At 38.2% G+C, this 22,487-nt stretch overlaps 1 protein-coding gene and 1 pseudogene across 2 annotated transcripts in view; both read left to right on the top strand.

Moving 5' to 3' along the window:
• Nucleotides 1–2,738: 2,738 nt before the first annotated feature.
• Nucleotides 2,739–22,487, top strand: part of LOC308434858 (vomeronasal type-2 receptor 116-like) — a gene marked incomplete at both ends in the record, with an annotated part of 49,205 nt that continues 29,456 nt past the window's right edge. The window contains 3 exons of the mRNA XM_080935311.1: nt 2,739–2,953; nt 7,525–7,816; nt 8,603–9,409. Of these exons, the coding sequence (XP_080791437.1) occupies nt 2,739–2,953; nt 7,525–7,816; nt 8,603–9,409 (1,314 nt within the window). The remainder of the gene's footprint in view (nt 2,954–7,524; nt 7,817–8,602; nt 9,410–22,487) is intronic.
• On the top strand, nt 3,925–6,077 carry LOC308435227 (sterol carrier protein 2-like; annotated as a pseudogene). The gene is made up of 2 exons: nt 3,925–3,938; nt 4,912–6,077. The product of its transcript is annotated as a sterol carrier protein 2-like (transcript).

Raw genomic sequence — 22,487 nt, forward strand, 5'->3', positions numbered from 1 at the left:
TCTATGTTTTCAATGTTGTCTTTGGCTCCTGAGATTCTCTCTTCTATCTATTTTAGTCTGTTGGAGATGCTTGCATCTGTGACTCCTGATTTCTTTTTTTAGGTTTTCTACCTCCAGTGTTGTCTTTTTTAGTGTTTTCTTTATTGGTTCATTTTCCACTTTAAATTTCTTCTTCAATTCCTTCATCTCTTTGGTTCTGTTTTCCTCTAGTTCTTTGAGTGTTTTCTTGTTTCTTCTTTAAAAGCTTCTATTTCTTTATGCTTTTCCTCCTGTTCTTGTTTAAGGATTTTTTCTTGTTTAAGGTATGATTTCCATCTGAGTCTTCTTTTTCTGGAGTCTTTGGCATTCTGCTGTTTGCTGTGATGGGAGAGCTGTATTTTGGTCTTGCTAGGTTGTCTTGGTTTTCCTGGGGTAAATTCTTTTGCTTTCCTCTTGCCATCTTGTTGTCTGTGTTTATACGTGGTCTTGTTGTCAGTGATTGGTTCCTGTCTCTCCCCTGTACCTGGCCTGTGTCCCTGGGTCTCTGATATTCCCGGTGACAAATGACACGAGTATTTGTTCTGCACACAAGGGCCCTCCGAGTGGAAACCGAATCCCTACAGCTGAGTTCCTGCTCTCCTGTACCAACAGGGGTGGCATGTTTTTCGTTTGCTAGGCCAAGACCCCTCTTTGCCCGGGCAACTTTACTTGCAGTGCAGTCTCACCAGGCCTGTGTCCCTGGATCTTAGCTGTTCCTCGTGGTAGATGGCCTGAGCACCTGTTCTGCATGCAGGGGCCCTCCTGTTGGAAACCATGTCTCTATGGCAGAGTTCCTGCTCCCCTGAACCAATGGGGGGCTGCACTTTCTGGGCACTAGGCCCACACCTCTCTGTGCCCCGGCTACTTGCAGCACAGTATCACCAGGCCTGCATCCCTGGATCTCCGCTGTTCCTGGTGCCATATGGCCTGAGTGCCTATTCAGCATGCATGGGGCCGCCCGGTGGAAACCAAGACCCTACAGTAGAGTTCCTGCTCTTCTCAACCAGTGGGGGGAGGCACACTTTCCGGGTGCTCTACCCAGGCCTCTCTGTGCCCCAGCTACTCACAGCGTAGTCTCCCCAGGCTTTTGTTCTTGGATATCAGCTGTTTCTGGTGGCAGATGGGCTAAGCTCATGCACAGGCTTGTCCTGTGGAAACCGAGAACCTATGGCAGAGTTCCTGTTCCCCTGAACCAGTGGGTGGGGTGCGTTTTCCAGGCGCTCGGCCCAGACCTCTCTGTTTCCCGGATACTCGTAGCACAGTCTCACCAAGCTTGTGTCCCTGGGTCTCAGCTTTCCAGCATTCTTATTTATAATAGCCAGAAGCTGGAAAGAACCCAGATGCCCTTCATAAGAAGCATGGATATAAAATTTGTGGTATATTTATACAATGGAGTATCACTTAGCTATTAGAAACAATGATTTCATGAAACTCCTCGGCTTCATCCCCAGCTCATACTGATGTATAATTTTTTAACAGTTTCTAATTGTCTATGTCTATTCTCCTAGCTTAGGGTGTTGTGAGAATTAGCCCTTATACTTTTTGAGACTGATGAGTGTTTTCATTGTCAAGATCTTATTTAAACAGTCATTTTGTTCAAATTTTAGTGCTACTAGAAATAAATCCATGGGTTATTAATAAACAGATGTTTGGGCATTAAAATGTTCATTGTCTAGATCTTGTTTTAGATTTTATGTTGTTCAGCTTTCATGGCAGTCAAATGAACATGAAATATAACCATGTTTATGCTACCACACAAAGTATTTTCACTGCCGTAAAACTGTTTTATGTGCTGTGAAATAATCTCTGCTTGTGATGTTTGTACAGTAACTTCAGGACAGGAACGCAGAGACTCAGTGCCTATTATGTTCTTTGGGGACATGAAGGGATCTCTCTCATGTTAAAAAAGATCAGCGAATGGAGCTAAACTGTAAGGATGGTAACAATCTATAGTTTTCAATGCTTTAATGTGGATAACATAGAGAACAACAGCAATGACAATAAAAATTAGGACAAAATTAGTATGGTTTCTACAGTATAATTCAGTTATGTATGAAGGTGATAAGTTCACCTTGACAGTTGATTACCTGATAATGAGACATATGTTTGGAGCTGATGAAATATTCATATGTGGATATGTATGTATCATAAACAGTGGTTTCAGAATCCTGAGATAGACGGGAAAGTAAAATATGAACATAAGAATGAGAGTTTTAAGTTTGATGGAGCCTCGTGATTCCTTAATTTGGCTCATCAATTTCTCCTTGCCTGTTCATATTTTTTCCCAACAGTGATTTCCTTTGATGTTATGTGAATGCATTTTCCTCAAGGGCTCTCACATTAATTTTTTTCTTGGTAAATCCTTGTGTCTAAAAACAAAAAAAGTAGAATCCTGCCATGGGGCATTGAAGTCTTAGAAGAAATAATTGTCATTATGACTAAAGAAAAATATGTTGTCTTAAACACTGACCTAGTGTTCACTGATCCCTGTGTCCCAGATGCATTGCCTGAAGGAAAGCATACTACAGAACTCTCAAGGGGTAGAGAAAAGAATCATGCGAGTATCTCAGGATGCATAGCCTGACATACTTCATCATCAAGTCAACAACATTATATGGATAGCCACAAATGCACGTACATGTACTCTGTATATATAAATATGTTTCACGGCATAGATTATAGCACCCCACGGCCAGATCTTGACAGAAGCATCTATTAATATGCTTTTCTCTTGGCTTTTTATCACCTGGTTTTTACACATTCTACCTCTCATGTGGACCTTTGCAACCCCCTTTTGTCTAAATGAATCAGAATATCTACAACACCATGATGGGGCTATGGTCATTGGTGCATTTTTTCCTATTTATTCTTTCTACCCTCTAAGTAAAACAACAGATTGGAAAACATTATCTTTTGACACAGACAATGGGTTCAGGTAAGTGCTTTGTATTGACTCTTGTTTCAGTTTTCATGTTTCCTGGGTTAAGTGTGAATTTGAACATTATTGCAAGTATATTTTTTACCACTAAGCTCCATGCCTTCCATCCACAATCCTCTATTTGATTTTGAGTTCTTAGTGATATCTTTTGTTCTCTTAAGTGGGTAGAAGAAATCTTCATTTCAGAGTTTTTGTTTCATATTTGATGGCTGCAATATGTTCACCTTTCCCTGTGCTACTGGCAATTCCTCAGACTCAGAGCACACACAACATCAGATCAGTGCTAAAGGGTTGTTGACAGTGACCTTATTCAACATCACAGATAATTGTGGAATTCCAGTCATGATTGTGTTAGGGCAAATGATCTGTGACTTCGGACCCCCTTCTCCAGCTTAAGAGTGACAGGTATTTCTTGTGTCAGCTGCCTATGATTTGGGTGCATTAAGGTCACAACTAGAAATTGATCTAGCCTCACTACTATTTTGTACCATAAACGTTTTGCGTACTATTGAAAGTAATTATTTCACACATCTTCGGATATCACACACTGCTAGCCACCTAACCCTACTCAATCAATGCGTTTCCATTAAACATTACATGACCTTATTAATTTATTTATAAAAACTGAACTTCTGAGATGATGTCTACTGAGAGCTCTTTCTTAGACAGCCTTATATCTGCAAGGACTTCAAATCTAAATAGACAGCTTGTTTCAATTTCATTGGTGAATTTAGAGAGAAACAACGATGTGCAATAGTTTTTAAAAGCAATAAAGTGTAGGTTGTATCATGCTGACATTTCTATCACTGTAGGATATACATACATTAAGGACCTGAAAAATGGAGAAACAAAGCATGTTCTAAACTGTGAAATCAATATATGCAAATACAAATATACTATTAATATCCAGCTTGTGGTCAGTTGCTAAAAGCGTAGGTGGATTCTTACGACTGAGAAATTGCAACACTATGCATAGAGCCTGGTATGGTTATACGTCATTAGGTCAAGAAACTGCAGAAAGGAAGTTATTCAATACTAATATGGCATTAAAAATCAGAATATGTTTTCATATTATGTCTTAATTTTTAATAGAAATGTTAGTCAGATGAATTAAAAATGTCACATAAAGGTGAAATATTTCATTTAGACCTGTGCATGTACCAGGAATATAAATAATTTAATTTTGCAAGAATTCACACTGCACTCATTCCTCTTTTTTTCAACTATCTAGTTTCTTTAGCTTATGCACCACTGTGCACTATACAATATGTCTCTCCAGAGAATGTGCGTGGAAATCTGCCTGAAAGAACACAGCAGCAGTAAAACAGATTAAGTGCCTAGCTTGTTAAATATGAACAACTAAAGAATGAATGGCTTGTCTAAATAATGAGAAAATTAAATTATGAGATATAATTTTTCCATGTATGTTAAACATAATTGACTTATGTAACACGTTTTAAAAATATGTAATTATGTACAATCTAGGGTACATAAATAGAAATATATCAATATCTATTAAACTTCATTTATGCTTCTTATAAAATTATAAACAGATTTTATATAATATTTTAGAAGATTCTAAAATCTTTTATAATATAGTGAGGAAGTGCATAGTCAATCTGAAGCAGAATTATTATGAAAGTCGTTTGTTCATTTTTCACATATAATGATTTTATTTGGACAAGCGCAAGCATCATGATCACAATGAACAGAAAAGTTCTTATGTTTTGGAGTGGCTGGCCATAGCTACCTCAACACAGATGTTTGAATTTACCAGTGTGTAATTAAATTTCATTTAATTCAATTTATATTAATTTATTCTGCAACATTCATATGCACAGTTTGAATGGAAAAGTATTTTGGAAGCAGAAGCAACAGAAAGATAAGCTTGAAACCTCAAGATAAAACATTTCACACAAAAAGTGAAGTCTGAATATTTGATCTGTTTACTATAGTGGCATTTGTAAAACTATAACTTTATTTCCTCAAAATTATGCGTGGTTTTATTATCAGTCTGCTGGGAAAGAACATATAGAAAATAAGGAACAAAAGTTGAACACTTTGCAAAATTGGATGGAAAAATCATAAACACTCAGTTAATAGCGCGTATTCCCAGCTCCGAGAGGCATACAGCTCAGATGAAATGATGGAATCAACGCCAGGTTTGGATTTTCTGCTGTCTTTCAATGCCGTCCCACCTCAGATGGTGCTGCGGCAGCAACTCTGTCCAATGAGGAGTTTGTGCAGAAGAAAGTCCAGTGCTGTGGAAATTGTGGCACAGGAGATGATGACTGACTTGCACAGTACGTTTGAAGAAAAACGTGTTATCGAAATGTTTGGCTATGATATGAGTAAGGAAGCTGCCAGGAAGTGCTATGAGAAGTCCGGCCTGAGACCCAGAGATGTCGATGTCACAGAGCTTCACGATCGCTTCTCTTCCAATGAAGAACTGGGGCTCTGTTCAGGAGGACAGTATAGAGCACTGGTAGACAGAGGGGACAACACTTAGGGAGGAAAGTGGAGGTCGCATCTCAAAGGGACACCACTGGGCGCCATAGCTCTGGCTCAGTGCATGGAGCTCTGCTGGCAACCGAGAGGCAAAGCCAGAAAGAGGCAGGATCTAGGGACAAAGGTGGCTCTGCAGCATAGATCGGCAGTGGAGGAGCTATGGTTTTCACCCTCTACAGGATGGGTGTTCCTGAAGCTGCCAGCTCCTCCAGAAAGCAGATTTCAGCTGCTCCCACAGGCTCTGCAGGGTAAGCATTCAAGGCAAATCTTGTCTTTAAGGAGATTCAGAAGAAGCTCGAAGAGGAAGGGGAACAGTTCGTGAAGAAAATCAGTGGCATTTTTGCCTTCAAAGTGAAAGATGGCCCCAGGGGCAAAGAAGCTACCCGAGTGATGGATGTGAAGAATGACAAAGGACCGGGGCTTCCCTACTAGGGCAAGAAGCCTGGCTGCACAGTCACCATGGCCGACTCAGACTTGCTGGCTTCGATGACTGGTAAAATCAACCCTCAGCTGGCCTTCTTTCAAGGTCAACTGAAAATTGCCGGTAACCAGGGCCTGGCCAGTTTCGAAACTGCAAAGCCATCAGCTTCTGTTGGGCAAAGCTAAGCTGTGAAGAGTCCCTTTCAACCTCAGGACACCAAGATGAGATGTGTAGATATGTAGAAATCCACGTGGCAGACTTAGTCTGATACTTCCCGAATAAGCATGAGATTGATTTGTTGTTAAGTGGGTGTGGCCAATTGTATTTCCCCCAGGCTGGAGGTACTTAGGGCCTCCCAGCCTACACTTTGAGGAGTTGCATTCTACTGTGCTTGATGAAGCTACTATGTTAATGATTGTTTGGGGGTAAACTTGAGTTTTAGAATAAAATCCAGAATAGTAAAATCTAAAGACTGTGTAAACAGAGCCCTTGTGTTGCTTAGAAGTGTTTTTAAGGATCACTGTGTTGCCGAAGAGGGTGGTGCTGCGGTCTAGTGCCAATGGTCTCATGCTTTTTCTGGAACATCCTGTTTTCTCACCTGGAAGTTATTCCAGGGCCCATCGTGCTGCTTCCTGGAAGGCTCAGGTGAAAGGTTCCCACAGGCAGGGGTACAGCTGCTTACAGGCTGCTGTGTCAAGATGGCTGTAGTTTGGCTCTTTTCTTAGCCATGGCTCCCCACAGACTAGAGAGATGGTTCAGTCATAAAAGATTTCTTTCTACACTTATATAGGACTGAACTTCACATGCTACTACCCACACAAGGGCCTCACAACTGTCTGTAACTCCAGCTTTATGGGAATCAATTCGGTTCTCACTAATAGTTCTTAAATAAAATTTGGTTCTGTGTTAAAAAAAAACTTTAAAAATATTCATTTCATGCCATCAGAAACTGTTCTTTTCTTTCCAAATAAAATACAAGAATTATGGTCAGAGCTTAAGAGAGAATTTACAGCTGAACAGAGCTGTTTTTAAAATATTTTAAAAATAGGCATCTTTAAAAAAATGGCTTATCAGAGCCATTGGATGCCATTGCTAAAAAAAAAAAAAAAAAAAAAAATTGGATAAAGTTTCTTCCAGAAGGGAATAAAACAAGAAGTTATCACATGCTTTTCATGCACAAACATTGAAATATGTTAACAAAAATAGATGTATATCTAACCATACCAGAGTCAGAAACACTAACACATACATACAATGTATAATAAATATATACAAAGCCAACTGTTGCTCCAGTATGTGTTCTCTTTCATAAAAATCTATGCGCAAATCCTGGTGGCTTAATGAAGAAAAATTATTTTGCATAGTTTTGGAGGCTAGAGACCAGGTAGTGGATATGGTGTGAAGGACTCTACCTTATTCTATGGTAAAATTATATTTCTATTTCTGGAAATCTAAGATGCAAGATCTCTTGGGTCTATGTGTCATAGCAGACCATTTGAATTGAAACAATTCATTGGCAGACATAAAAGTGTGCTTTCTATGCAAACAGAAATACTAGAACTGTAGAAGCCATAGGAATGAATTTGTAGGTATAATTGTTATGAGTTTCCCACACATATGCTATGATACTTCTATGCAGGATGAACATACAAAACTACCAGCTTGTTTTGGCCATGTTATTTGCCATCAGTGAGATCAACTTGAATTCCCATATTTTACCTAATACTTCTTTGGGTCTTGAGATTTATAATTTGCCATATCTTCAAAGGAATGCTCTGAGGAGTGTATTCTATTGGCTCACAGGTTTGAGCAAATTCATTCCCAATTACAGCTGTAGAAAAGAGAGCAAGTCAGCTGCTGCACTTACTGGAATATTGTGGAAAACATCTGAAACATTTGGGACAGTGTTGGATCTTTATAAATTTCCTCAGGTGAGTTCAAGTGATGTGATTGGCATCCCTTCTCTTCTCTCAAAATTTAGCTGTTTGAAAAATAACGGGGAGATTTTTATTACTTTCTGTAAAGGAACAACCACAGAGACTGATAAAGACACACACATTTTTGAGGTTTTTGTTTTTTAGATTTAAAAATTGTGCAATTATAAAATTAAATTAAAGCATGGGAAAATGATTCAGAAAATAAAGATGTGTATGGACTCCCCAGAAATCACATGGCAGTAGGGAATCAGTGTTGCAAGTTGCCCCTAATAAAACACAGGCACACTCACACACACACAGGCAAGAACACACACACACAGACAGACAGTGAGACACAGACAGAGTGAGACAGTGTGTGTGTGTGTGTGTGTGTGTGTGTGTGTGTGTGAGAGAGAGAGAGAGAGAGAGAGAGAGAGAGAGACAACACACCACAAAAGGTTGATACAGGATAAATGTAAGTAATTAAAATGGATTTGACACAAGGAGAGCAGGAACTATAACTCTGACATAGGACAAGAACTGGCACTGACCTCTGTGGCACATTAAGCTGGACACACACACTTTGTGACTTTTAAACACAGTAGTAAGAATGATTAACACACAAGTGAGTTTGAAACTTTGACACTTCATTTTTTTCCTGGAAACATCCAGGAAATGAAATGTGACATCAAGATCTGTGGAGAAGAGTTTCAATGTTATCACTTCAATCTGTTTTTAAGGATGAGACTGTTTCTAACGGCAATTCTTGTTTTTCTGTTTAAAATACTTTATTCCTTTCAGCTTACTTTTGGGCCTTTTAATCATGTTCAGATCGACAGAAACCTGTTTCCATCTCTGTATCAAGTGGCTCCTAAAGAAACATCTCTGTTGGGTGGTGTTGCCTCTTTGATGCTTCATTTCAACTGGACCTGGGTGGGACTTCTCAGCACAGATGACCAGAGAGGTGTTCAGTTTCTATCAGACTTGAGAAAGGAGCTGGACAAGAGTACCATCTGCATCGCGTTTGTAGAAACGGTGTCATTGTGGAGGGAACCCCTAGACTATTTGCAAACCCATAATCAGATGCATATTCTACAGTCATCAGCAAATGTGATTGTAATTTATGGATCCATTTCTTTTATATTTACTGTAATAAAAAATAGATTTAGAGAGCACATAATAAAAAAAGTTTGGGTCACAAACTCAAAATGGGTTGGCCAAAAATTTGACCAATATACCATGTTAGAATTATCACATGGTAGTCTCAGTTTTTCACCCCATCATGGGGAGGTTTTTGGTTTCACAAATTTTGTGCAGGAAGCCACCCCTTTCAAGTACCCAGAAGACATTTTCCTTCATCTCTTGTGGGACAAGTATTTCAATTGCTCACTTTTGCAGTCTGATTGCAGAATCTCTGAAAAATGTCTGCCCAATGCCTCCTTGGAATTTTTGCCAGGGAATAGTTTTGAAATGATCATGACTGAAGAGAGTTACAATGTCTACAATGCTGTGTATGGAGTGGCCCATAGTCTGCATGAGATGCTTCTCAATCAATTACAAGTTCAACCACAGGCTTCTAAGGATAGGACTATGTTAATCCCCTGGCAGGTACTGTGTTCTTCATTGTATCTTAATAGCAATATGACATCATATGCTTTAAAAGCTTTTAAAGTAGTTATTGTAGATCCTTGTGTACTTATTGATAATTGATGAAAGGTAGTATATATTTCACTGCTCAGTTATTAATGTACTCACATGTCTACTATGTACTTAATGAGTGGACCTGCAGAAGATTTCATATTATTATTATTATTATTTTATTGAATACTCTCTGTATTTACATTTCAAATTTTATCCCCTTTCCCCCACTCCCATCCCTCCTCCCCCTCCACTTGCTTCCATGAAGGTGTTCCTTCTCCCAATCACCCTCTCTACCCCAGTGCTTTGGCATTCACAAGACTGGGAAAATACACATTTACTGGCCCAAAGGCCTCGTCTCCCATTGATGCCAGGCAACACTGTTCTATACTACATATGCAACTGGAGCCATGGATCTCTCTTTGTGTGCTCAATGGATGGTGTTTTAGTCCATGGAATTTCTGAAGGGTTTGGCTTGTTGATAATGGTGTTCTTTTCATGAGGTTGCAAACCCTTTCGGCTACTTCAGTCCTTTCCCTTGCTCTTTCATTGGGGACCACATATTCAGTCTGATGGTTAGCTGCATGCATCAACAACTGTATCTGTATGACTCTGACAGAGCTTCTGAGGAGGCATCCATATCTGGTTCTTGCCAGTAAGCACTTCTTGGCATTAGCAATTGTGCTTGGGTTTAGTGGCTACATGTGTGGTAGATCCCAAGGTGAGGCAGTTTTTGAATGATCTTATCTTCAATCCTCTTTGATTTCATATTTCCTCCCATGAGTGTTTTGTTCTCCTTTTAAGAAGGACTGAGGCATTCACATTCTGGCCTTCCTTCTCTTTGAGCTTCATAAGGTCTGTGAATTGTTTCTTGGTTATTCAGAGCTTTTTGGGGGGCTAGTATCTAGTTATTAGTGAGTGCATACCATGTGTGTTCTTTTGTGACTGGGTTAGCTCACTCAGGATGATAGTTTTTAATGCCATACATTTGCGTAGGAATTTTATAAAGTCGTTTCTAATAGCTGAGTACATTACCACAATTTGTGGTACCTCCATTGTGTACATACACCACAATTTCTGTATCCATTCCTCTGTTGAAGGACATCTGGGTTCTTTCCAGATTATTGCTATTATAAATAAGGCTGCTATGAACATGTTGGAGCATGTGTCCTGGTTATAAGTTGGAGAGTCTTTAGGGTATATGCCCAGGAGTGGTATAGCTGGGTTTTCAGATAATATGTCCAATTATCTGAGGAACCACCAGATAATTATCTGATTTTCAGAGAGGTTGTACCAGCTTACAATCTGACCAATAGTGGAGGAGTGTTTCTCTTTCTCCACATCCTCAACAGTATCTGCTGTCATCTGAGTTTTTGATCTTAGCCATTCTGACTTGTAGGAGGTGGAATCTCAGGGCTGTTTGGATTTGCATTTCCCTGATGACCAGGGATGTTGAACATTGTTTAGGTGCTTCTCACCTTCCTTAGTTGAGAATTCTATGCTTTGCTCTGTACCCTATTTTAAAATAGGATTATTGGATTCTCTGGAGTCTAACTTCTTGAGTTCTTTGTATATATTGGATATTAGCCCTCTGTGAGTTGTAGGATTAGTAAAGATTCTATCCTAATTTGTTGGCTGCTGTATATGGAAAAATTCTGCTTCTGGTAGAAACATCAGTGATATTTATCTTGGTAAGATCTCATTAGAAAAATCAAGGTTTTTGAATATTTGTCTAGCTTTTCAGTGACTTGATGTCAAATGTTGGGGCCTACATGCAGGTTCCACCCTATGAGAAGAGAAAAAGAGGGAAGGATAATGGTAGAAATTGTGGAGGAGTGCCTCCCATGAAGGCAATATGGTATCAGGATGAAAATTCCAAAACTTAATAAAAGGAACTAAAGGGGGGGGGGGTAGGGAGAGAGAGAATTTAGTTAAAACTTACAGAGCATATTTAGGAAGGAGAATTGTATTTGGCAACAGCAACCTGATTAAAGGGTAAAGATGATGAAGATGTTTGTAAGAGTCAACTTGTATGCATCTGGAATTAAATAAAATCGAAGTGACTGGCTGATTGGTGTTCTGAAGTTATTCTTGTCTACCTGACTTGAGAGTAATGTATCATGATTATTTTTGTTAAGATTTGGATCTTTGGTTGCTGGGGCATTTTGTATGTCTTTTGATTCTTTTAATTTTTTTAATTAAATATTTTTTAACTTACATTTTAAATGTTATCACCTCTCTCAGTTTTACCTCTGGAATTCCCCTATCCCATCCCCTACCCCTGCCTCTATGACAATGTTTCTAAACCCACCCCACTCACACCCCATCTCCCAGCTCTAGCATTACCTTAAAGTGGGAATATACTTGAACCTACATGGGGCCAAAGACCTGTCCTCTTGTTGATGTCTGATAAGGCCATCCTCTGGTATATATGTTGCAGGAGCAATGGGTTCCTTCATGTGTACTCCTTCGTTGGGGAATTAGTCTCTGGGAGCTCCAGGGGTCTGGTTGGTTGATGTTGTTGTTCTTCTGGTGGGTTTGCAAACCCCTTCATGTCCTTCAGTCCTTTATCTAACTCCTCCATTGGGGAGACCATTTTCAGTCCAATGGTTGGTTGAGAGCATCCAATTGTTTTTCTTAGGCTCTGGCAGAGCACTCAGGAGACAGATACATCAATCACCTGTCATCATGCATTTCTTGTCATCCAAAATGTTGTCTGGGTTTGGTGACAGTATATAGGATAGATCCCTAGGTGAGAAAGTCTCTGGATGGTCTATCTTTCAGTCACTGCTCCAAACTTTGGCTCTGTATTTCCTTCTGTGAATATGTGTTCCCCCTTTTAAGAAGTACTGAAGCTTCTACTCTTTGGTCTTCAAAATTCTTGAGCTTCAATTGGCCTGTGGATTGTATCTTGGGTAATCCAAGCTTTGGGGCTATTATCCACTTATTTTTGAGTACATACCATGTGTGTTCTTTTGTGACAGGGTTACCTAACTTAGGACGATATTTTCTAGTTACATCCATTTGCCTAAGAATTTTCATAAAATTATGGCATTAAATAGCTAAGTAGTACTCCATTCTATAAATGTACCACATATTTTGTATCCATTCCTTTGTTGAAGAACATCTAGGTTGTGTTGAGCTTCTGGCTATTACAAACAAGGCTGCTTTGAACATAGTGGAGCATGTATCTCTGTTTATATATTGAAGTATCTTCTGGGTTTATGCCCACGAGTGGTATAACTGGCTCCTCAGGTAGTATTATGACCAATTTTCTGAGGAACCACCAGACTGATTTCTAGGCTGGTCATAGAAGCTTACAATTCTACAAACAAGAGAGAAGTTATCCTTTACTCCAAACTGGAGAAAGTATGTGCTATCACCTGAGTTTTTGAACTTGGCCATTTTGACTGGTGTGAGGTGTAATCTCAGGATTGTTTTAATTTGCATTTCCCTGATGAATAAGAATGTTGAACATTTTAAAAAGTACTTCTCAGCCATTTGATATTCTTCAGTTGAGATTTTTTTGTTTAGCTCTGTACCCCATTTTAAAAGAATTATTTGATTCTCTGGAGTCTAACCTCTTGAGTTCTTTGTATATATTGGATATTAGACCTCTATTAGATTTAGGAATTGTTATGATCTTTACCCAATCTACTGGTTGTCTATTTTTCCCATTGACAAAGTCCTTTCCCTTACAGGTACTTTGAATTTTATGAGGTCCCATTTGTTGCTTTTTGATTTTAGAGAATAAGCCATTGGTGTTCTATTCAGGAAATTTTCCATGTGACTATGAGCTCGAGCCTCTTCCCCACTTTGTCTTCTATTATTTTCAGTGTATCGGGTTTTATGTGAAGGTCCTTGATCCACTTTTACTTAAATTTGTATAAGGAGACAAGAATGAATCAATTTGCACTTTTCTACATGCTGACCTCCAGTTGAACCAGCCCCATTTGTTGAAAATGCTGTCTTTTTTCCACTGGATGGTTTCCACTCCTTTGTCAAAGATCAAGTTACCATAGGTATGTTTGTTCATTTCTGGGTCTTCAGTTCTATTCTATTGATCTACCTTCCTGTTTCTGTACCAATATTATGCAGTTTTAATCATGGTTAATCAGTAATACAGCTTATGTTTGGGAATTCTGAACAGCACAGCAATTCTTTTATTGTTGAGAATAGTTTTATATACTTTTTTGTTATTCTAAATGAATTAAAAAGTGGCTCTTTCCAACTCTATGAAGAGTTGATCTGGAATTTTGATGGGGATTGCACTGAATCTGTTGATTGCTTTTGGAAGATGGCTATTTTTACTAGATTATTCCTGCCAATCCATGAGCATTGGAGATCTTTTCATCTTCTGAGATCTTCTTTAATTTTCTTCTTTAGAGACTTGAAGTTCTTGTCGTACAGGACATTCACTTCCTCAGTTAGAGTCACACCAAGATATTTTATATTGTTTGTGACTATTGTGAAGGGTGTCATTTTTCTAATTTCTTTCTCAGTCTGTTTATCCTTTGAGTAAAGTAAGGGTACTGATTTGTTTGAGTATATTTTATATCCAGTCACTTTTCTAAAGTTGTTTTTCAGCTCTAGGCATTCTCTGGTGGAATTTTTGGGGCCACTTATGTATTCTATCATATCATCTGCAAATAATGATATTTTGACTTCTACCTTTCTTATTTGTATCTCTTTGATTTCCTTTTTCCATTTAATTGCTCTAGCTAAAACTTTTAGTGCTATATTGAATAAGTTGGGGAAGAGTGGGCAGCCTTGTCTATCCCCTAATTTTAATGTGATTGCTTTACATTTCTCAGCATTTAGTTTGATGCTGGCTACTGGTTTGTTGTATATTACTTTTACAATGTTTACATATGGGCCTTGAATTCCTGATCTTTCAAGGATTTTTAACACGAAGGGGTATTGAATTTTGTTAAATGCTCCCTCAGTATCTAATGAGATGATAATGCATTTTTTTTTGAGTTTTTATATAGTGGATCACTTTGGTGAATTTCCATATATTGAACCATCCCTGCATCTTTTGGATGAAGCCTACTTGATCATGATGGAAGACTGTTTTGATGTGTTCTTGGGTTCGGTTTGTGAGAATATTATTGAGTATTTTTGTAACAATATTTATAAGGGAGATTGGTTTGAGGTTCTGTTTCTTTGTGTGGTTTAGGTAAAAGTAAAATTGTGGCTTTATAGAACTATTTGTGCCATGTTCCTCTGTTCCAATTTTGTGAAATAGTTTAAAGAATATTAATATTAGGGCTTCCTTGAAGGTCTGATAGAATTCTGTACTAAATACATCTGGTCCTGTTTTTTGTTTTTTGTTTTTTGTTTTTTTTTTGTTTTTTTGGTTGGGAAACTTTTAATGACTGCTTCTATTTTTTTAATGTGTTATGGGACTCTTTAGATGGATTATCTGATCTTGCTTTAACTTGTCTAGAAATTTGTCCATTTCATTCAGATTTTCCAGTTTTTTTTTAACTATAGGCATTTGTAGTAGGATCCAATGATTTTTTGAATTTCTTATGTTTCTGTTGTAATGCTTCCCTTTACATTTCTGAAATTGTTAATTTGAATAATGTTCCTGTGCCCTCTGGTTAGTTTGGCTAGGGTTTTAACTATCTTGTTGATGTTTTCAAAGAACCAGTTCCTGGTTTTCTTTTTTTTGCAAAGTTCTTTTTGTTTCTACTTGTTTGATTTCAGCTCTGAGTTTGATTATTTCTTTTGTCTACTCCTCTTGGGTCTATTTGCTTTTTTTTTTTTTCTAGAGATTTCAGGTGGGATGTTAAGCTCTTAGTGTATGCTCTCTTCAGTTTCATTTTTGGAGGTACTCAGAGCTATGAGTTTTCCTCTTAGCACTGCTTTCATTGTACCTCATAAGTTTGGGTATGTTGTGTCTTCATTTTCATTAAATTCTAAAAAGTCTTTAATTTCTTTCTTTACTTCTTTCTTTACCAAGTTACCATTGGGTAGAGCCTTGTTCAGCCTTCACGTTGTGGGCTTCCTGTTGCTTTTGTTGTTATTGAAGACCAGCCTTGGTCCATGCTGATCCATAGGATACATGAGATATTTAAATCTTTTTTTTTTTTTCAAATGTCACCATTTCAACTTCTTTTTTTTTTTTTTAAAGATTTTAAACATTTTTTGCTTAAAATTATACATTTTTGTCAGTACTGTTTTTTCAGACATTAAAATAAATTTTACATAAAACCATGTGAATATGTTTTTTAGTCAGTACTTGATTTTTTTTCAAGGGCTTGACAGTATGCATTGAAAACCTACTAGTTACAATAAGCGTAAAGTACATGCAAAACAAAACGCAACATGGAAATAGTCAAAGTCTTCTTGTTTTGTGAATATATGTATATTTTTTTGTTTTCTTTATTTCTTGGACTTCATACAGTCTGTGAGTTGTTTCTGGGGGAGTGCAAGCCTCTGGGGTTAGCATCCCACTATCAGTGACTGCATATTATGTCTGTTCTTTTGTGACTGGGTTATCTCACTCAGGATGATATTCTCTAGATGCAGCCATTTTCTTAAGAATTTGGTTAAGTCATTGTTTCTGGTGGCTGAATAGTATTCCATTGTGTATATGTACCACAATTTTTGTATCCATTCGTCTTCTGAAGGACATCTGGGTTCCTTCCAGCTTCGGGCTATTATAAATAGAGCCGCTATGAACATTGTGGTGCATATATCTTTGTTGTGTATTAAAGTGTCTCTGGGGTATATGCCTAGAAGTGGAATAGCTGGGTCTTCAGGTAGTACTATATCCAATTTTCTGAGGTATCACCAGACAGATTTCCAGAGTGGTTGTATTAGCTTGCAACCCCACCAACAGTGGAGAAGTGTTCCTATTTCTCCGCAGCCTCACCAGCATCTGCTGTCATCTGAGTTTTAGATCTTGGCCAATATGACTGGTGTGAGGTGGAATCTCAGGGTTGTTTTGATTTGCATTTCCCTGATGGCTAAGGATGTCAAGCACTTCCTCAGATGTTTTTCGGCCATTCGGTGTTCCTCAACTGAAAATGATTTGTTTAGCTCTGTACCCCATTTTTTAATAGGGTTATTTGATTCTCTGGTGTCTAGCTTTTTGAGTTCCTTGTACACCTTGGATATTAGGCCTCTATCTGATGTGGTGTTGGTAAAGATCTTTTCCCATTCTGTTGGTTGCCGTTTTGTTTTCTTGACGATGTCCTTAGCCTTACAGAAACTTTGCAATCTCATTAAGTCCCATTTGTTAATCTTTGACCTTAGAGCTTGAGCCATTGGTGTTTTGTTCAGGAAATTTTCTCCTGTGCCTATGTGTTCTAAGGTTTTCCCTACTTTCTCATCTAATAGTTCCAGTGTATCTGGTTTAATGTGGAGATCTTTAATCCACTTACACTTGAGCTTTGTACAAGGAGATAAGAACGGGTCTATTTTCATTCTTTTGCATGTTGAGTGCCAGTTGGACCAGCACCATTTGTTGAATAGGCTGTCCTTTTTCCATTGAATGTTTACTGCTCCTTTGTCAAAAATCAGGTGACCATATACATGAGGGCTCACTTCTGGATCTTCTATTCTATTCCATTGATCCACTTGCCTATTTCTGTACCAGTACCATGCAGTTTTCAGCACAATTGCCTTGTAATATAGCTTGAGGTCAGGGATAGTGATTCCCGCAGATGTTTTTTTGTTGTTGAGGATGTATTTCGCTATTCTAGGTCTTTTGTTATTCCATATGAAATTGCACATTGGTCTTTCCAATTCCATGAAGAACTGGGTTGGAATTTTGATGGGGATTGCATTGAATCTGTAGATTGCTTTTGGTAGGATGGCCATTTTTAAGATGTTGATCTTTCCAATCCATGAGCATGGGAGATCTTTTCATTTTCTGAGATTCTCCTCAATTTCTTTCTTTGGAGGTTTGAAGTTCTTGTCATACAGGTCCTTCACTTCCTTAGTTAGAGTCACACCAAGGTATTTCATAGTTTTTGTAACGATTGTGAAGGATACCTTTCCCCTAATTTCTTTCTCCACATGTTTGTCCTTTGAGTATAGGAAGGCTACTGATTTGTTTGAGTTAATTTTGTATCCGGCCACTTTGCTGAACTTGTTTATCAGCTGTAGGAGTTCTCTGGTGGAATTTTTGGGGTCACTCAAGTACACTATCATGTCATTGGCAAAGAGTGATGTTTTTATCTCTTCCTTTCCATTTTGTATCCCCTTGATCTCCTTTTGCTGTCTAATTGCTCCAGCCAGGACTTCCAGTACTATGTTGAATAGGTAGGGAGAGAGTGGGCAGCCTTGTCGAGTCCCTGATTTTAGTGGGATTGCTTCAAGTTTCTCGCCATTAAGTTTGATGTTGGCTGTTGGTTTGCTGTATATTGCTTTTATTATGTTTAAATATGGGCCTTGGATTCCTGTTCTTTCCAGGACTTTTAACATGAAGGGGTGTTGGATTTTGTCGAATGCTTTCTCAGCGTCTAGTGAGATGACCATGTGATTTTGGTCTTTAAGTTTGTTTGTATGGTGGATTACATTGATGGATTTCCTTATGTTAAACTATCCCTGCATCCCAGGGATGAAGCCTACTTGGTCATGATGAATGATCGTTTTGATGTGTTCTTGGATTCGGTTTGGAAGTATTTTGTTGAGTATTTTTGCATCAATGTTCATAAGTGAGATTGGTCTGAAGTTCTCTTTCCTTGTAGGGTCTTTGTGTGGCTTAGGTACGAGGGTTATTGTAGCCTCAAAAAATGAGTTGGGTAATATTCCATCTGATTCTATCTTTTGAATAGTTTGGCGAATATTGGTGTTATATCCCCAATAAATGTCTGATAAAATTCTGCACTGAACCCGTCTGGACCTGGGCTTTTTTTGGTTGGGAGGCTTTTGATGACTTCTTCTATTTCTTTAGGTGTTATAGGGTTATTTAGATGGTTTACTTGGTCCTGGTTAAACTTTGGGACCTTGTATCTGTCTAGGAATTCGTTCATTTCCTCCAGATTTTCCAATTTTGTGGAGTATAAGTTTTTGTAGTAGGATCTGATGATTTCTTGAATTTCCTTAGTTTCAGTTGTTATGTCACCACTTTCCTTTCTGATTTTGTTAATTTGGATACTCTCTCTTTGCACTTTAGTTAGTCTGGCTAGGGGTTTATCAATCTTGTTGATTTTCTTAAAGAACCAACTCTTTGTTTTGTTGATTTTTTCAATGGTTTTTTTTTTTGTTTCTATTTGGTCTATTTCTGCCCTGATTTTGATTATTTCTTGCCGTCTACTCTTTTTGGGTATATCTGCTTCCTTTTGTTCTAGGGCTTTAGCTGTGCTGTCAGGTTGCTGATGTGAGCTCTCTCCAGTCTTCTTGGAAGCACTTAGGGCTATGAGTTTTCCTCTCAATACTGCTTTCATTGCATCCCATAGGTTTGGGTATGTTGTGTTATCATTTTCATTGAATTCTAGAAAGTCCTTAATTTCTTTCTTTATTTCTTCTTTGACCCTGCTATCCTTTAACAGAGCATTGTTTAGTTGCCATGTGTATGTGGGCATTTTGTTGTCTTTGTTGTTGTTAAAGACCAGCCGTAGACCATGGTGATCTGAGAGGATGCATGGGAGTATTTCAATCTTCTTATATCGATGAAGGCTCGTTCTGTGTCCAATTATGTGGTCAATTTTCGAGAAGGTGCCATGGGGTGGTGAGAAGAAGGTGTATTCTTTTACTTTAGGACAGTATGTTCTGTATATATCTATTAATTCTAGTTGGTTCAAAGTCTCTGCTAGTTTTGCAGTGTCCTTGTTCAGTTTCTGTTTCCCTGATCTGTCCATTGGTGAGAGTGGGGTATTAAAGTCTCCCACTATTATTGTGTGGGTTGAAATGTATTTTTTGAGCTTTAGTAGAGTTTCTTTTATGAATGTGGGTGATTTTTTATTTGAAGCATATATGTTAAGGATTGAGAGTTCCTCCTGACAGATGTCCCCGGTAATGAGTAAAAAGTGTCCTTCCTTATCTTTTTTGATAACTTTTGGTTGGAAATTTACTTTATTCGATATTAGAATAGCCACTCCAGCTTGCTTCTTGGAGCTGTTTGCTTGGAAGTTTTTTCCCACCCTTTTACTCTGAGATAGTGTCTGTCTCTGTCTCTGAGATGAGTTTCCTGTATGCAGCAAAAGGCTGGATTTTGTTTATGTATCCAGTCTGATAGTCTATGTCTCTTTATTGGGGAGTTGAGACTATTTATGTTAATAGATATCAAGGAATAATTGTTTCTGTTTCCTGCCATCTTTGCTTTTTTGGGTTGAGTTGTGTCTGTGTTTTTTTCTTCTTTTAGTTTTCTTGTTTAGGAGTTTTCTTGTTTTTACTAGGCTGTATTTTCTCTCCTTGTATTGGGTTTTCCACCTATAATTCGTTGTAGTGCTGGGTTTGTGGTCAGATATTGTGTGAATTTTGATTTGTCTTGAAATATCTTTGTCTCTCCATCGATGGTGATTGATAGTTTTGCTGGGTATAGCAGCTTGGGCTGGCACTTGTGCTCTCTTAAGGAGTGCATGATGTCTGTCCAGGCTTTTCTAGCTTTCATAGTCTCTTTTGAGAAATCGGGTGTGAGTCTGATTGGTCTGCCTTTATATGTTACCTGACCTTTTCCCCTTACTGCTTTTAGTATTCTTTCTTTACTTTGGGCACTTGATGTTTTTACTATTATGTGTCGGGAGGTATTTCTTTTTTGGTCCAACCTATTTGGAGTTCTGAAGGCTTCTTTTATGCTCGTGGTCATCTCATTCTTGAGGTTAGGGAAGTTTTCTTCTATGATTTTGTTGAAGATATTTACTGTGCCTCTTAGTTGATACTCTTCTCCCTCATCTATTCCTATTATCCTTAGGTTCGGTCTTCTCATTGTGTCTTGTATTTCCTGGACATTTTGGGTTAGGAGCTTTTTGTTTTTTGCATCTTCTCTGGCTGTTTTGTCTATGTTTGCAATGTTGTCTTCTGCCCCCGAGATTCTCTCCTCGATCTCTTGTAATCTGTTGGAAATGCTTGCTTCTGTGACTCCTGATTTCTTTTTTTGGTGTTCTGACTCTAGGGTTATCTCTTTTAGCGCTTTCTTTATTGTGTCAATTTCTGTTTTAATTTCCCTCTTCCATTCCTTTATTTCTTTCTTCTGTTTTCCTCTCGTTCTTTGCGTTCTTTGAGTGTTTTTCTTGTTTCTTCTTTAAAAGCTTCTGAATCTTTTTGGTTTTCCTCCCTTTCTTGTTTAAGTAACTCTATCAGCGTCTTGAGGCATGATTTCAGGTCTGTGTCTTCTTTCTCTGGAGTGTTTGGAATTCCGATGTTTGCTACTATTGGAGAGCTGGGTTCTGGTGTTGCTAGATTGTCTTGGTTTCCTTGGGATATACTCTTTCTCTTTCCTCTTGCCATTTTGTTGTCAGTGATATGTTCTTACCTTTCCTTTGTATCTGGTCTGTGTCCCTGGTACACTTTTCGTGTGCACTCCGCAGAGATCTCTCTACTCCCCGGCAGCCCAGGTTCCGGCTGGCAGGTGGGCCAGGCTCTGCTCTGTGTCCTGAAGTCGTCTCCGGGTAGGAACAGAAGTTCCTAAGATCTGTTCCCAGTCCCAGTTGCTCAGCCTGTCCTAGCCGCCTTTCCGCTGGCAGTTGGGCCAGGCTCTGCTCTGCGTCCTGAAGTAGTCTCCGGTTGGGAACAGAAGTTCCTAAGATCTGTTCCCAGTCACAGTTGCTCAGCCTGTATGAGCCCGAGATATTCCAATCTTATTTTATCTGTTGAGTCCTGTTTTGTGACTAATTACATGGTCAATTTTGAAAAGGTACCATAAGTTGTTGAGAAAAGGTATATTCTTTTATTTTAGGATGAAATGTTCTATAGATATCTGTCAAATCCATTTGGTTCATAACTTTTGTTTGTTGTGCTGTTTCTCTGTTCAGGTTCTGTTTCGATGATCTGTCCATTAAAGAGAGTGGGGTGTTGAAGTCTCCCAATATTATTGTGTGTGGTTCAATGTATGCTTTGAGCTTTAGTAAAGTTGTTTTTATGAATGTGAGTGCCCTTGCATAGATATTCAGAATTGAGAGTTCATTTTGGTGATTTTTTTTTTTTTTTTTGCTTTGATGGCTATGAAGTGTTCTTTCTTAATTATTGATTACTTTTGGTTGAAAGCCAATTTTATTCGATATTAACATGTCCCTTTAGCTTGTTTCTTGGGACCATTGGCTTGGAAAATTGTTTTCCAGTCTTTGACTTCAAAATAGCATCTGTCTTTGTCACTGAGGTGTGTTACCTGAATTTCTGGGTCCTGTTTACTTATCCAGTGTGTTTGTCTATGTCTTTTTATTTGTGAATTGAATTAATTGATGTTAAGAGATATTATGGAATAGTGATTGCTGTTTCCTAATATTTTTGGTGTTAGAGGTGGAATTATGTTTGTGTGCCTACCTTATTTTGGGTGTGTTGCAAGAAGATTACTTTATTGCTTTTCCTGGGGTGCAGATTTTCTCCTTGTGTTGGAGATTTTCATCTATTATCCTTTGTGGGCCTGAATATGTGAAAAGATATTGTGTAAATTTTTTTTGTTATGGAATATCTTGGTCTCTCCATCTATGGTAATTGAGAGGTTTTCTGGATATAGTAGTCTTTTCAGTTGGGAATCTTTGCTTTCTTCTATGTCTATTATTCTTAGGTTTGATCTTCTCATTGTGCCCTGGATTTTTTGGATGTATTGGGTTAGGAGGTTTATGTGCTTTGCATTTTCTTTGACCATTGTATCAATGATTTCTTTGGTATTTTCTGCCCCTGAGATTATTTCTTAAATCTCTTTTACTCTATTTGTGATGCTTGCACCTATAATTCCTGATCTCTATCCTAGGTTTTCTACCTCTAGGGAGTTCTCCTTTTGAGATTTCTTTATTGTTTCTATATCCATTGTTAGTTCCTGGATGGTTTTCTTTAATCCCTTATCCTATTTGGTAGTGTTACCCTGTATTTCTTTAAGGGAGTTATTCATGTCCTTTCTCAAGTTCTCTATCATCATCATAAGACATTTATA

The sequence above is a fragment of the Micromys minutus genome, assembly GCF_963924665.1.
Source record: "Micromys minutus genome assembly, chromosome: 22".
Classification (NCBI taxonomy): Eukaryota; Metazoa; Chordata; class Mammalia; order Rodentia; family Muridae; genus Micromys; species Micromys minutus.